The sequence below is a fragment of the Cupressus sempervirens genome, chromosome 1, assembly GCF_028749045.1.
Source record: "Cupressus sempervirens isolate cs-2001-9-10 chromosome 1, ASM2874904v1, whole genome shotgun sequence".
Taxonomy (NCBI): domain Eukaryota; kingdom Viridiplantae; phylum Streptophyta; class Pinopsida; order Cupressales; family Cupressaceae; genus Cupressus; species Cupressus sempervirens.
The window spans coordinates 523,129,496-523,145,542 of record NC_143118.1 but is presented as its reverse complement, the minus strand read 5'-3'; the positions used below and the strand labels follow the sequence as shown (position 1 = coordinate 523,145,542).

The window sequence follows — 16,047 nt, the reverse complement described above, 5'->3', positions numbered from 1 at the left end:
GTAATATCCGGTGAGTCTTTAGTTGGTTGTACAAGCCTCGACTTTCGATAAGAGAAGCATTGACTTAAGCTTAACCTCCCAACCTCGGACCATACTTATCCCCACAGAGTCTATTGAATTAAAAAGGCCCTCCCTACCCTGGGATCGGGCTTGGGTACTTTTAGTTCAACCACCATAGCATTTTGGTGTTTAGAATGCCCACACAGTTATGGATGGTCATGTTAGAATAACTAAACACCACTGAAATCATGTGATCTTAGATGGAAAACATGCTTTTAAATGACCTTAGCCAAGGTTTTTCTGATGTGTTCAATGACCCGATCACCATCACCTGACTTGACAATAGGGGAACAACAATACGAACATGCATGAGCTATTAAGTAAAATTATTTAGATTTAATGTATCATATCTGATTTCACTTCCATGTCATTGCAGATTCCATCTCACCTCTTCACCTTTTCCATGGCTATATAGCTGGTGAGTCCTAGGTGCTCAGAATCTCAGAGCAGTCGGCTCCATCTATTGATTCATGAAAATTATATGCTTCCAGCCATAGATGGAACACTCGCCGAGTTTTTAAGCTCGGCGAGTTTTTCCCAGTTTAACTCGCAAGGTCAAAAACTCGGCACATGTGCAAAAAATCACCGATTACTTGGCGAGTAATAGGCGAGTTTTAATGAAAAACTCATGGATCTTGTAACCCGCGCGCTGTGATGGCATAATAGGGTAAAAAGCTCATTTTTTTGCATCGTTTGTTGCATTTGTGTTCTCTAGAGCCTTGAGGTGTGGAGAGGTGGTTTTGAGGAATTCTTAGCTGATTGCATCTTCTCATTAAATTTTGCAAAACAAAACGATTTTTAATTAAATTTTAGTGGTTTATTAAGGTTCCCGAGTTTTCCCAAGTTTTTTTTTAAATCGCCAAAGTTTTTCCTGATTAAACTTTTGGGGGGCTTGGCGAGTTTTCCAACTATGCTTCCAGCATTTTGCAATTTGTGATTTGAGAGATTATATTTTTTATTACTTGCATAAATAAATATCATTTTATTCTGATTTCTAGTGGCAAAAAATAATTCATGATTCCATGTCATGGATACTTTACTATGATTTATGGTAAACAACTCCCTAATGTTATTTAAGTGTGAATGAGTATAATCTGCAGCTTACTGCTATGGAGATCAAAATGCAATAACAATTGTCAATGTATCAACTCTTCTTCAATTTTCTTTCCAAGCGTAACCACAGTGTGTAAATTCAATCACAACTTCAGCAAGGAAGGAATAACAGAAGGCAAACTGTAACAAGAATGGCACTGTTATAAAATGTAGAGGTTTCGAATGGAATTTGCAGAGGTTCGAATGATATTTGCAGAGTATCAGGTGGTAGATAGAAGCGGGAAATAAGCAAGGAAAACGGGAATAAGAAAGGAAGTCGGGAAATGTGATTTTGTATGTCCTCCATCTCTCCCGACCTCATGATATATATTAAAGGTTAAAGGACTCTGGCTTCCAAGAAGCTGTAACATAAAAGAAATGTCTTGGCTCTTGGATGGCAACAAAATGTGCCAAGTGTTCAATTGGTTTTAAGCAAGAAAAAAAAAGAATAAAAGGATTGAAGAAGATTTGAAGGTTATAAATCAAAAATATTATGATTTATATCTATCTACACGCACATAGATATATTTGTATGGTGGCATCATTTTATTATAAAGAAAATAATATTATGGTGTCACTTATTTTATATCTGTGTACGTACATAGGTATATATTATAATGGTGAAAGATCAATCAAAATCCTTTGAGGTACGTATTATATTATAATTAAATTATTTTATGTTTTAAATTGTTTATTTAATAGCTCATGCAGGTCCTTTAGTTGTATCTTGAAGTTCAAGTCACTAGGTCCTTACCAAGGCAATTTAAGGTCATACCTGTCAACCTAATGACTGGACTAAGTTAGTATCCTGTTCCGTTGATCCCGTTTAGCAATGCTTCCCCCCTTCATCTTCTCTTGCAATCACCCGTGCAATAATTCTACAATAATAACAAGTTCCATAATAATTTTCATATAAACATTAAAATAATTTAACTATTAATCATAATTCCAAAATCAAGCAACTGCTAAACATCACATGACAAATAATGGATAACGACCATCTTCATTAACAGTTAATACAACGGATATAAATAACTACCTACTTCATATGATTATGAAAGAAAAATCCGTTCAATTTAACGACTATGAATAAATTTAAAATTAGGTCAAATTTGGGATGTAACAACAAGACATAATTAAATATTATTTATCTATATATATAATAAGTTGTATACCAGAAGATGATACGAATGATGAAGGTTTAGTTTAATATTTGTCATGTTAGTGATATGCATTTTAAGTCTATGGAATATATTATTAATGTGAAGGGTACTGTAGGACATTATTTCTCTATTCTACTTGTCACTCGTTATTCTTAATTCATCTCTTTTCATTGACTAAAAAGAATTTTGTATGATTTCTATTTTCTTTAGGAGAAGAGATTGCTGGCCCTTATTGAGGGTGTTCTTGCTGCTAACATCTTTGATTGGGGATCACGGGCTTGTGTTGAACTTTATCATAAAGGAACAATTATTGAGATCTACCGCATGAGTCGCAAAAAGATGCAACGTCCCTGGGGTGTAAGTTATGTTCTAAAAGACAACTTGTATCTGTACTCTGAGAATCATATTTGTTTTCATTACTGCAGTTTTATTGCTCAATCATACTAATATGGCACTTCAAGTAATCTAATGTGTGTACAATATTATGATAATTTAATGTCAGCAACTGTTTTCTGGGGCCATTCCATTTTTTATTACTGACCAAATGTTAATACTTATATATATTCTTGGGCAGGTGGATGATTTTGATAAGTTTAAAGAAAGAATGCTAGGAACTGGAAAAGATAAGCCCAAGCCACATAAACGGGCACTTTTTTTTGTTGACAACTCGGGTGCTGACATTGTGCTTGGAATGCTACCTCTGGCACGTGAACTTCTACGCCGTGGGACAGAAGTATTCTTCTAATTTCATTTAATACATATTCATCTTTATATGCATGTGTGATTTCCTAGCTTGTATTGATAAAATGATTATGTTCAACAATCAAAATGTTAAAAAGATATATTAGCATATTCCTTTAAAGGAGGATCTATTCCTATTAAACTCAGTATGTATAGACAACATTTTTTTCTTAGATAGCATGACAACAAGACATAAAAGCATAAAGACAGCATCAGGGATTTACTCCCTATTCTCTAACAGAGGTAGATGGTTATCATGCACCTGTATTTCACTATGTAGCAACAATAACTACCTAGTTACAAAAAATGATCCGGTGTCTTGCAACTGATCTCAAAGATCATATGAACTTGTTGAAGTTTCAAATGTACTTTGTAACTTATCACTTGGGTATTCTTTGATACATGATTCTTACAAAAAGTGGATATCTGCAGGTTGTTGCTGATATCAAGGATGTATTCATCAATTCGTGTGTTTGCATTGATGTTCAAGTATTTGTTTCAAGGGATTGAGAATGCAATTTATATATTTAGTTCATCTAGGCTAATCCAATATAAATTTGCATTTGTGTTTTTCTTGGTTGATGTCATTCATAGCATGTATGCGTTACATCCTTAACTGGATATTTTCCCCAAATTTTTAAAAAACTACATGAAGAAATTTAACAACAGGTTTTCATGCCAAGATTTCCAATTCATTCAACAAATACCAGTATCCAGCTGAAAATATATATATTCTGAAAATAACACTGCTTTACAATTCCTTAACAAAACAATGCAACAACAAATCTTAAACACAGAAATACAATGAGATTGGTACTAAGAAAAGAAAGATTTAACCACAAGTGAGATACCTGTATGATATCTCTAGTAAGACAATGGGGTTTCCATCCATTACCTCCAAGCTCGAGGGTTTCCATCCTCAAAGTGGCTGAAAGTTGACACTTCACAAAATTCTCCAAGAGAGAGAAGAAACCAAAAACCATAAATCAAGTACGCTGCGAATGAACCCTCCTTCTTTCAAGCCCAACCTGGTGACTCTTCGCATTCCTTTCTGTGTTTCATTATTTCCCCTTAAGAATATCTTTTTTCCCACTTCAAAAAATAAATTGCTCAAATAATAATAAAGTGATATTAATGATATGAACTTAAGTTTTAAAGTCACCTTCTAGATAGATTATTGAATTCTTCAAGCATTGAAATCACTAATTAGATGGACTCATATTAGCATGCATGATGGCTCGTTGGGTAGATCCAAGCGAGACACTTCAAGTCCAATATTGAAATGTCAAGAATGTTGAGTCTATTGACTTACTAAAAATAGTAAGAGTTTGGAAACCCCACTAAAACGATCTCGATTGGCCAGCAATTGGAATTGCCTAAGACAAAACTCAATTTGATCCCCTGAGAAAACCCTATTAGACCATACGAGCAAGGCAAAAGGGCTAATAGTGCAACAAAATTTACTGACCTAGAAAAGGGGACAAAATAGTCCTCCCTTCCCAAACTCAGTTTGATTTGCTGAGAAAACCCTATTAGACCATACGACCAAGGCAAAAGGGCTAATAGTGCAACAAAATTTATTGACCTAGAAAAGGGGACAAAATAGTCCTCCCTTCCCAAACTCAATTTGATCCCCTGAGAAAACCCTATTAGACCATACGACCAAGGCAAAAGGGCTAATAGTGCAACAAAATTTATTGACCTAGAAAAGGGGACAAAATAGTCCTCCCTTCCTAAAGATTGCTTAGCCCCAAGCAATCTGCATCTATCTATTGAAACTAAATGCCTGGATCCCAATCCGCTTCATGACTGATGGTCTGCCCATCTGCTGTGCTACACTGGTGTAAACGTTTCTAATCACAGAGTTCTAAAGCAACTCAACATGAACCAAAACACCAATGAATTGAATGCCAATATCCCAAAACATCTCATGTGCATACTCAATTAGGACAACTTGTCGTATGCTGCAATTATAAAAGAAAATTTTATCTAGCCAACTGTGTACCTCACTTCAATTGTAACCATATACACCTCTAATATCAAGATATGGTGGAATCTCGATAGTATGCCAACCTTCATCAAGAAAGGAATTCAAAAAATCTCTCCTCCTAGCTCCCTATCCATAACCATCCATGTGAATGCTCTACCTAGATCCCAAGTGAAGTCTTGTGTGATGTCCCTAATATCACTAACAAACTCATGTAATACCTTCCTCTATGAAGAGGATAATACCTACCAAACTACCTGAATAATCATGCCATCATGCTGGAAATGGTGTAGTAATCCAACAATAGGTGTTGCAGGAAAGAACATCTCAAAAGTGAGCAACTCAGAAACCCAACGTATCTCACCACCCTCAACTGGGCAAGGACATATATCACACAAAGCAAATCTTGTGCACAAGTGGAATACATCAAAATCAAAATAGGTCCAAGAAGATCATCAAACTCTTGTCACTTGACTTAGATCTCATCTTCACCATGCCAGAAGTGGTGAAGACAATCAGTGGAGCCCACCCAAGCTACAGTGCTAACTCTCTCAATACTCGGGTCCCAAAGAAAACTGCTCCCGCATCCATTGACTATGAGGAGATACAACTCACTAAAGGTATCTGCAATTCCACAACTATATCCCACCTTTGCTAGACTTCTATGCATGTGTTGACTCTACAAGTAATCCTTCTTGTAGTAACTGACACCATAATCACCCTATAACCTTATGTTTTCATGAGATCTTTGTGATGTAGAAATAACAAACCCTCTAAAATACTTATAAGTATGATGGAAAATGATTGGTGTACCTACAAGTAATATCCTATAATCACCTAAGTTGGATGCTTGCAAACTCTAATCCCATCCTTTGAAGATGACGAACCTCCATCCCACAATAGATGCTACAGTCTCTGAGCCAATCCCACCTGCGCTTCATCAAGTCCGTCACGTGGGGATCTAAAGAAAAATGATGAGCACTCCGTACTACATAGTCGCCATAAATAACTCCAACCTCCGTCAAAGGCTCATCACACACCATCAAAGGATCATCACTAAGTACAATCTTCCCACTAGATGTGGATGAATCGTGCTCATCCCAATCAACTTTGGTGCTATCATCACTGACAACCTCCTCAACTCACATTTGAATGTTGAGCTAAAGTAGAGTGTTCCAAATTTAATCTTTGATTATGCTCAACAATTTGATTTTCTATTTCATGAAATGTCACTAATGCATCCTCTAGGTTGTTGTTAGTATTTGAGAGCTCACAAGTAGGGGTGTCTACTTCTTCCTCCGTCCTTAAAGCCTCATAATAGATCTCTGTGAGATTAAGATGACCACGATTTGAAAGAAGATGTACATAATCTAATTTCATTGTTTTCATCCCTTTCTCAATCACCTGCAAATATGAGAACTTCTGAGTCCTTTTTGTCTTCTCTCTAATTGTTCCCTTCAAAATTGCTTTTCAGCCATCTCATATATGTCATCAAAAAGTTGTTAATCGCCAGGATTGTTGTTACATCAAAAGATTGACCTGTTAAAGCCTAATACAACCACTTGACTTATAGAAAACACAAGAGGTAGTTAAGCCATGTAATGAATCCCGCGAGGGACATTGGCCCATTTCCAACAATCTCACTTCCAACATTGCTTGTTGTGGCTTGTGTGGATTCAAACCTGTGACCAAGCTCTGATATCACTTGTTAATTGCTAGGGTTGTTGTTGCATCAAAATAATGTTAATGCTTGATATGACCACAAGGTTAATAGATGACACAGGAGGTGGTTTATGAACCCCACAAAGAGCATTGGCCTACTGCCAACTAAAACAACAAAGCTGCAACAATTTTATCTTTAGTTCCATTTGACTCTTCAAATAAAGTGAACTAGTAGGTGTACAAGAGCATTCAACTGCATATGGTATAGGGGATTGCATTTTGTCACACATAGCAATGTCATCGTTTGTGCCCAACTGCATATAGGAATATGGACAACACTATGTCAAAACAAAATTCATCACATGAAGAATCCATACATATGTAGAGGCCACTAAATTAGGATCAAAACAAGCATCAACACTCACAAAAGATGTGGGGTCATCATCATTGGTAGGTTGGGCAATCTTCTTCCATGAGCTATCAACATGCCCTGTAATATCCCCTTTTTTTTAGCCATTATTTCCAGGGGCATCGTTAGCCCTTTTCACCATGGTCCCATGGGCTAACCAAGATTTTCCAGTGATCAATGTGAGATTTGACATTGACATCTTCATTTCAAGAAGATACGAGTCGAGATAGCAAGGTTTATAGATACTATCTATCATAAGTCAGCAGGGATCCACAATTTTGGCCTTTCAGTATTGGACTTGGAGCACCTCGTCGAGCTCGTTCCAACGAGCTATCATACATGATTTTAAGAGTCCAACTGGTTATTTATTTTAATGCCTGAAGATTACGTAGTTTTAATAAAGTGACTTTTAAATTAAAAATGCATCTTAATAAGTCACTTTATTATTATATGATTACACTATTCTTTTAAGTGGAAGAAGGACAAATTAAATCGAAAAGATAGTAGAGATGAAGAGACAAGCAAGGGAATGTTAAGTGGCACAGGGTTGTGCTTAAAAGAGGGAAGAAGAGCTCATTTCAGCATACTTTGTTAATTGGTTAAGATTCCAGTTTTCTCTCTTGGAGAGTTTCAAAAGCTTTAGCTTTTAGCCATTTTGAGGATGGAAACCCTCAAGCTTGGAGGCAGTGAATGGAAACCCATTGTCATGTTGGAGATATCATATCTGTATCTCATTTGTGCTTAAATTTCTTTTCTAATTTCCAATCTAATTGTCATTTTTGTATTTAAGATTGGATTAGGATTTTGTTAGATTAATGAAATATTAGTTTATGAGAATATACTTTCATTTGGATGTTTTCAAGGGTTTTTGCTAGTTAAATTTGGAATACATTGGATGAAAATAATCGCAGGTCCCAGCGAGTCACGATTCTGGGACCTATCATCATCCAATAACCACTTTAAGTCACCACCCCACATCTAATATGATATACTAGACTGTAGCATGAATTGTCATTGCATGAAACATCAGAGGTCCCCACATCACTAGAATCAACACTGTCCAACTGAGACCCCTCTGTTGTCGCTTGCTACTGCATATATGACTTAATGTCATCATTTGAATCAACAACACTAGGGTATAATTGTACATCTCCTGATTCCTTCGTAACACTCAAATCATGAGTGTCATCATTGGGTAGCTCCATGCCCTCATTCTTCCTGCCTGGGAAGATTGTTATCTCTTGCACTACCTCGACATTATGACAGCTGCCATAAAAATCAGAACTTTCAGTGCTCATATCATCCTCACAATCTTTAGAAACAACACTCTCATCAATCGAGTCTAAATTAATGTTGGTATCAACTGCCTCTTCCGCACTCGCTTTACCAACTATACTATCAACTTGATCAAGTAAGTGTCCGTTGTCCGAAGAATCAGACCTTGTGTCACTAACATTTTCATAACCACTAACTGGAGTGAGACTGACATCAATGGTAGTGAACATGTCATCATTATTTTCCTGTTTGCTAACTCTGGTCTCATCAAGATGCTAAGACTCAATGCAGTTGTCATGTAGCAAATCTGTCATATCTACGTGTCCCTGCAAAGAGTCACCAACATCATGTACATGAGATGGACTAGTGGCTGCCTCACTAAGCACAAGATCATCTTCATCATGATTACTAGCTGCTGAAAACTCATGGTGAAGACTTCTGAATGTTGCACCTGTGAAAATTTCCAATTTCTCTTCCTACATTCTTAGGGAGACTTTTTAATAATGGCAACCATATACATAGCTACCTTGTCAACTATCGCCAAATCTGAAAGTCTTGCATCCATCCTTTTTTAGTTTTTTTCTAAGCTTTTCCATACTTTCCATCAGGCCATATCTCATTTGCAAATGAAATATGTAAATGAAAATTGTAGAGTAGGAAATCCGGAACTGGTAGATTGCTTCATAAATCGCCATATAGTGCTAAAAGTCCACTAGCTGCCCAATCAAGAGGTGAATTGAAATACCAAAGTGTTGCACGATCAGGCTTAGGTGCGAAACGCCATGTCTAGGAGGTTCACTTAGGCTATCTATGTGAATCGGCTGCTACAAATACCCCACAAATTGTCTAAAAGGTTTGATTCTTTAATATTGTCGCCAATGGCGATTCTTCAGTCTGACTCTAAAAACTCCTTGTAGCTATGAAATTGAAGCACAATTATGGTTCTTGGATGATGCCATCCTAGTATGCAATATTCAATAGATCTTTCATCATTTCAAATTGCTAATAACATTGAAGAATTGTCGCCCTCCAATGCAGATGAGTAAAAAAAAAACAAAAAACCTCGTCTCTTCACTATTAAAAAAACAAACTCAAGCCGAGTCAAAAGCTCATGTCATAATGAAATCGATCTCCTTGAGGAAGCTTTGTAGCATTTCTTACTTGGTTTGGTTTTTGCCATTTTCTTCTCTCATAAATTTGTTTTATTTTTAATACATGGTTTTGAAATTGGTTTATAATATTTAATGTATCCCCATAAACTCAAGTCATTAAATGCACATTAATTACACAACTTGGCCCCATTCCCTTGAATACTTTATTATTGGCTTTTATATTGAATTACTAATAAAGTTTATTGATAATTCAATACCATGAGCTTGTGCTATTGAATTTTAAATCATTGAGTCAACTGGAGTCAGGGGAACCACTTCATTTACCATGATGAAGTGCCTTGAAAAAAATAACTTCACATATAATGCAAGAGCATCCTTGGGTTCATAACAATCTTGCATCACCCAAAAGTATTTCCTTTTGAGGTGTTCTTGTTAGTTTCTGTATTTTCTATGGCGTTCCTTCAATTTGGCTCAGTTTATGTCATGTACCTCATGGCATGTTTTGTACTTCATGTTTTACCTTGGTCTAGGTTTGCACCTTGATTTGATACTTCGCAATGGAGATATCATGGATTTGTGCTCAGATCTATGTGTTCTGCCTGATTAACAGCTACTCTGGATTTTTCCAATTATGCGAAGCATATCCATGATTTGCGAAGCTTCATGGCACATTATTTGATGGTCCTATGCTTATGGTCAACTTACCTATGGGTTCATGCTTCACTTTGGATCATGTGGGTTAAGTTCTTCCAGATTTAGGTCTTGATCTATATTTGGTATTACATTTTCTTTACCTTTGTAATTATGATTGATCGTGGCCGACATGTTTCTTGTGAAGGGTCTATATATTGAGGCATTTTATATCTGTCAGGTAGCCAGTCAGGAAGAAGGATAACCTCTAGAAGGTTAGCATTGTGGTTGGATCTGGATTTGTGTTGTAAATCAGGCATGTATGCCTAGTGTAAGCCTGCTTGTTGTTGGTCAATTGCAAAGATCAGATTTGGTTTGTTTTCTGCTCATTGTTGATGTTACTGTTTGTGGTGTGACTTGGGCTGTATGGATTGGCCTGTCCTCTTTGAGGATCCTCTAACAGTGACTGCATCAGCATAGATGACTTACCATAAATAGTAAGCCCCTAATATTTGATTTAGTCAAAGATGCCAAATCTCAGCACTGCAGCATGACATATTCTTGCACTCTACTAAAGTAAAAAATCTTGACTTTCCTGAAATAGACACTATAAAGTGACTGTGCCAAACTGAACGAAACGAAGAGCAATCCTCATCACCCCTATCCACCAAAATTGGAATTAGCCTCCTTTTCTGCCAACTGTGACCCTCTAAACATCTGACTTGTTGTACGAGGGCCAATGATAAGCTAAACCAATCATAAATCATGGTGAGTTGAAAGGGGGCATTACATGATAGTTAACACTCTTAAGTAACTATGCTTGTATTTGTTTGAATATCAATCTACAACATCAATTGAATCAATATTATTTAATGTTGTATTAATCACCGACTTCTACCAATGTGTAGCCCAGGCCTTATTAGATATTCTTATGATCATATTCGATCTTCAGACCTTGATATGAGTCAACATCTCCAAGATGTTTAAGGGATGTCACTTGTTCCAATGGTAATTGTCTTGTACTCAGTCGATGTTATCTTTCACCATCATATTGTTGCCTCAGGCAATCAGCCCATTCTATTAGTGTTAATGATTGTTATATCCCATCAATGATTCTCTACAAACATATGATGATTGATCATTCCTGGTTAAGATTTATTGTTTATCTTGATGCTCGATTAATGCTTCTTTTATTACTTGATAGTAATCCTCCTCTTATCAACTATGGGTTGATGACCCAAGTACTGCTATTGATGATATCCAAGACTAATCTGGGATTAGTCGATAGAATCATGATATCTTTCTATGGATGTATATCTCTTCATTTATTTCTGCAATTGTACTGAAAGGTCTGATGACGGACCATCTCATAAATGGAGATGCTCTCCTTATTGCTTATGGTTTTCCAATATTTATCCCTCCCAAGATAACTGTGAGAATCATCTTATGCCTAAGACTTTGCGATTTTCTGAATATCTTTATTCTCGTACTTCTGCTGATTTCTACATATCTATGTGCTAACTAGCTATAAGTGTCCAAGGACTGCTACTTTTTGTCTGCAACATGTTATTTTTGCTATTAGTGGGAATGGCCCTAGAATGGGGACATTACAATTCCTATTTTGGAGGTTCCCCCCACAAATGGTAGTTGTTCAACTTCAAGCTTTAAGAATGATCTCCCTCTTCTTTACATTTTGTCAAGGATTTCTATTCCTGTTAGGAACCATGAAATTATCAACTCTTCTGAGGTTCTCTAGCAGTTATGAATTCTGTGACAATTCTGTGTCATGTCATCAAAGTTTATTATGAGAATAGAAACCATCGGAGCTTTTGTCAAGAACCAGAGAGTATGGAGTTTTTAGTAGAAACAAGAGCTTGTTGGCGGTTTGTTGGATTCCTTGAGGCTTGTACTGCTGGAACCTCCAAATTAGTTTCAAAGCAAGCCACATACTCTGATTTTGCATAACTGAGGCAAATTTTGCTCAATTTTCACCAAATTAAAACCACAATTACCCATTTAGCTCCTGCAAAATGATATTCTGAATTCAGCCAAAAATTCATTTAGAAGCAAAAGACTAGTAGAACCTGAAAATATTTTTGGTTCACTGAGGATTGCTTGTGAACCCAGATACTCCTGCATTGATAATGCATTAGGGTCTAATTTTAAAGCAAAAGTTTAGCATATATTGTTTTTGTACTGTATCAGGGAAATAAAAGACAGTTAAAACATCTTTTAGATTTGTTCAGCAGCTAAAAGGTTTTGGGGATGGTCAGAAGTTAGGACAATTCAGCATATTTTTTATTGCTCCTCTCCCTTGCCATGGAAGACTGAGAAGGGATTCTTCGGGATTAAGGATAGCTACACAAATCTAATACCTCTATGATATACAAATCATTTGACAATAACCAGTTTCCTTTGGAGGACAAGATGCAAAGATGATCTTTAGCAGACAATATTTCTCATTAATAATGCAAATTAACCTTGATTGATTTTGAAAGGAAGTGAATTGTTGTCACTTTGGGTCATAGGCTTAGTTATTTTCTTTCCTTTAACTGTGTACAAGGAGATTTCCCTTTTAATCATAATGCTATGTTTATGTAAATCATTTGTTACCTAGTGTACTCTTCTTCAAAAAATATCTATCTTAGAGAGTATTGCAAATATTTGAAATGGTATAATGGGTTACGACTACAAAGTACGGTAATGATTGAACATATCTTGATGGTTGGTTTATTTGAAGATCAAGACTGGCACTGACAGACATATATGGCCTTCCTCACCAAAAACAACTCTGAGGGATCAGTGAAAATTAGTTTGGGAAGTATTTGTACAGTTTAATGTTAGTAATGGTAAAGGACTCATTTTCATAAGAGCCATAGACAATTTTTGGCATTTATTACCTGCTTTGCAACCCTACTTAACAGTACAATATCAGATGAACTGTAAAAATAGTAGCTTGTATGTACTGTTATATAATATGATATCGATAATGGGAAAGAACTCATTTCAGAACTGTATATCATTAATTGGTATGTATTTTTCATGCCTCTCAATCCTAGCTAAGAATACAAGTAATGCTTCTTAATTTTGTAAACTTGGAGTTTGAAATTTGATGAATAGTAAGAACAGCAGTTCACATTCTTTTTAATAGCTAACAGTGATTTGAAAATATTTGACTGCCGAAGACACCTCCAAAATTTAACTGGTTGCTTAATTTAAATAACTGCAGGTTGTTCTTGTTGCTAATTCACTTCCAGCACTGAATGATGTGACTGCTAATGAGCTCCCAGATATTGTGGCAGAAGCTGCAAAGGCAAGTTTTATGACATTCTATTGCATTTTATCAATTTATCCTTCAAACAGTAACACGGGTATCATAAATATTTGCAATACCAGTAATGTATGTCTGATCTTCAAGATATGCGAAGATTTTCTTCTGTGTTTATGTGTGCTTTATAATGAGGATTTCATTTTCAAACCTTGTTTGAATCGCTCACACTTAAATGTCTGTCCAGAGAGGCGTTAATATGTTCATTTGCTTGCTCACTCTTGTACTGTATGTGGCATATAGAACAAGTTCTTATATTTGTGTTTGATTATTCTGTCTTCCTCGAGTGGAATTATTTCAATCACTTGCTATTGGTATCAAGAATAGAAACTTCTATATGTAGAAATTAAGGATGATATGACAACTTAATAAACAATTAAAAGCCGAAGCTTAATGAAAATTGGTTAAGAAAGTACTTCTCAGAAAAGTTCTTAATAGGTCATACTTTTTGGAGCAGCAGAGGGAAATCTAGAAGAAAATTAATTGAGTTACCTGATGGTAAGTTAATTCATACATCTACAAGATAGCTACTGATATAAATGAGAACTACGGCTTCTTTGTCAATAATAGAAACAATCATACTTTCTAATTATAATGGATTGCTAATGATTCATAACAAATAACAGTAAACACTCATCGCTAAATAAAATTAGTGCCATTTTAGATTAGCAAAGAGTTTTTCATGCTTTGTCAAACTTAAACCAGATTGGCTCTTCTAGCATTGTCCATTTGTCATAGCTCAGATTTCCAGATTCCGTTTTAATGTGAGGTTCAGTTAAATAATTTGACTTTCTACTTACTTTCAAGAATTGACTAAGCTTTTGCTATTGATTTCTGATGTCTTATTCGTGCCTTTATTTTGTTATTTTTCTCAGGAAAAATGGGTTGTGATTTTATTGCCTTACATGTTAGAGATTGTCAGTGCCTTTCCTTATGTTCAGAGCTAATATTTTCACTTCTATTTTGTATTTTCTTTTTTCTCTTGAATATGCAGCATTGTCACATTTTACGCAAAGCTGCTGAAGCAGGAGGGCTGCTAGTAGATGCCATGGTGGATGACAAAGAAGAAGATTCTCAAAATGTTTCTGTTGTCCCTCCATTGATGGTTGTTGAGAATGGCTGTGGAGGCCCGTGCATAGACTTCCGACAAGTTAGCACAGAACTAGCTGCTATTGCAAAAGATGCTGATCTGGTACATTGTGTATTGTTCTCATTATTACATTTAATTCCTCTTCATTTGATGATTGGCATTTGCATGCATCCAAAACCCATGCTTCGGAATTTAATATCCTATTATATGTTACAGACATTTTATTTTATGAGCAATTAGGATTATACCAAACAATTTTAGCTAAGTTGCCAGTACAGGTACGTTACGTGGGTACGACAACTTTTAGGGAGGGGGATTTGGGTACGTCCGTAAAAAATAAATCTAAAAATCAATAATATATATGTATGCATGTAGATAGCCTAAAAGTAGAAACAAAAATTGAACTTAGAATATAAGATTAAAAAAATTAGAAATATCATAAATATTGCATTGGGACATTTATATATAAAATTATAATGATTTACTATAAGTCTAACTTCATATCAATTTGTCAAAGCTTAAATGTTATGATAGATATATCTAATTCATGACAAAATTGCATTCTCAAACAAATGTTTCACCTCCTTTTACTTGACTTTTTATTGGGACATATTTCCATAATGGTGAATTTGGGTAGAGCAATAGAAGTGCCATTATGTTAACTACAACAGTCAACAAGTTAAAAAAAATATTAATAAATACAAGATAAATATTAATAATATAATACTATAATATTTATATATTTAAAAACTCACATTTTTAGACTTTAAATGTTTTAGAAACTTTAAGAACTTATAACATTATATACATACTACTATTATACATATATGTAATAATTTTTTAATTTAATACTATTATCTAATAATTTTTTTATTAATTTTAAAATTTAATATTATAATTATTATCATTTTAAAGTTAATTACTATTTTATATATTATTTTAAATATAATACTATAACACCTATGGCTATATATTAAAAAACTTATAATTTAGACCTTAAATGTTATAGAAACTTTAAGACATTAGATACACTCTACTATTATAAATATATATAGTATTAAATTTAATACTATTATCATTCTAATAAAAAAATTATTATTTTAAAGTTAAATACTATAAATATAATATTTTAAATTTTATTACTATTCTATATATTATTTTAAAATTAATCATATTTTAACTATTTAAAGTTCATCCTAAATAATATTCCCGTAACATCTACTAAGTATTTTAAAGTTTAATACTTATTAAATTTTGAAAAGTCCTAAACCATACTAAATATACCCGTAACCTGTAGCATTTAAAAACTTTAATAAAAATTTCAATCATAGCCGACAGCTGCAGGTTCCTCCGTCAACGCAGGTTGCTGCTGCACGCATGTTGGGCCAATCTCAATTTAGACGCAGGTTTATCTGAAGCCGGACATCTACACTTGCAGAGGATTCGAAACTGCTGTCTGATGTGATAGGGCTCCTCCCAACCTTGAGTTCAGAGTTAT

At 34.9% G+C, this 16,047-nt stretch overlaps 1 protein-coding gene across 2 annotated transcripts in view; it reads left to right on the top strand.

Moving 5' to 3' along the window:
- Window positions 1-16,047, top strand: part of LOC149578522 (pantothenate kinase 2-like) — a 252,676-nt gene that overhangs the window by 210,348 nt on the left and 26,281 nt on the right. Inside the window, exons 17-20 of one of the 2 annotated variants that reach the window (XM_089829604.1) lie at window positions 2,526-2,672; window positions 2,890-3,048; window positions 13,361-13,444; window positions 14,454-14,651. In XM_089829604.1, the coding sequence (XP_089685730.1) occupies window positions 2,526-2,672; window positions 2,890-3,048; window positions 13,361-13,444; window positions 14,454-14,651 (588 nt within the window). The remainder of the gene's footprint in view (window positions 1-2,525; window positions 2,673-2,889; window positions 3,049-13,360; window positions 13,445-14,453; window positions 14,652-16,047) is intronic. The other variant, XM_089829608.1, reaches the window with a different exon arrangement.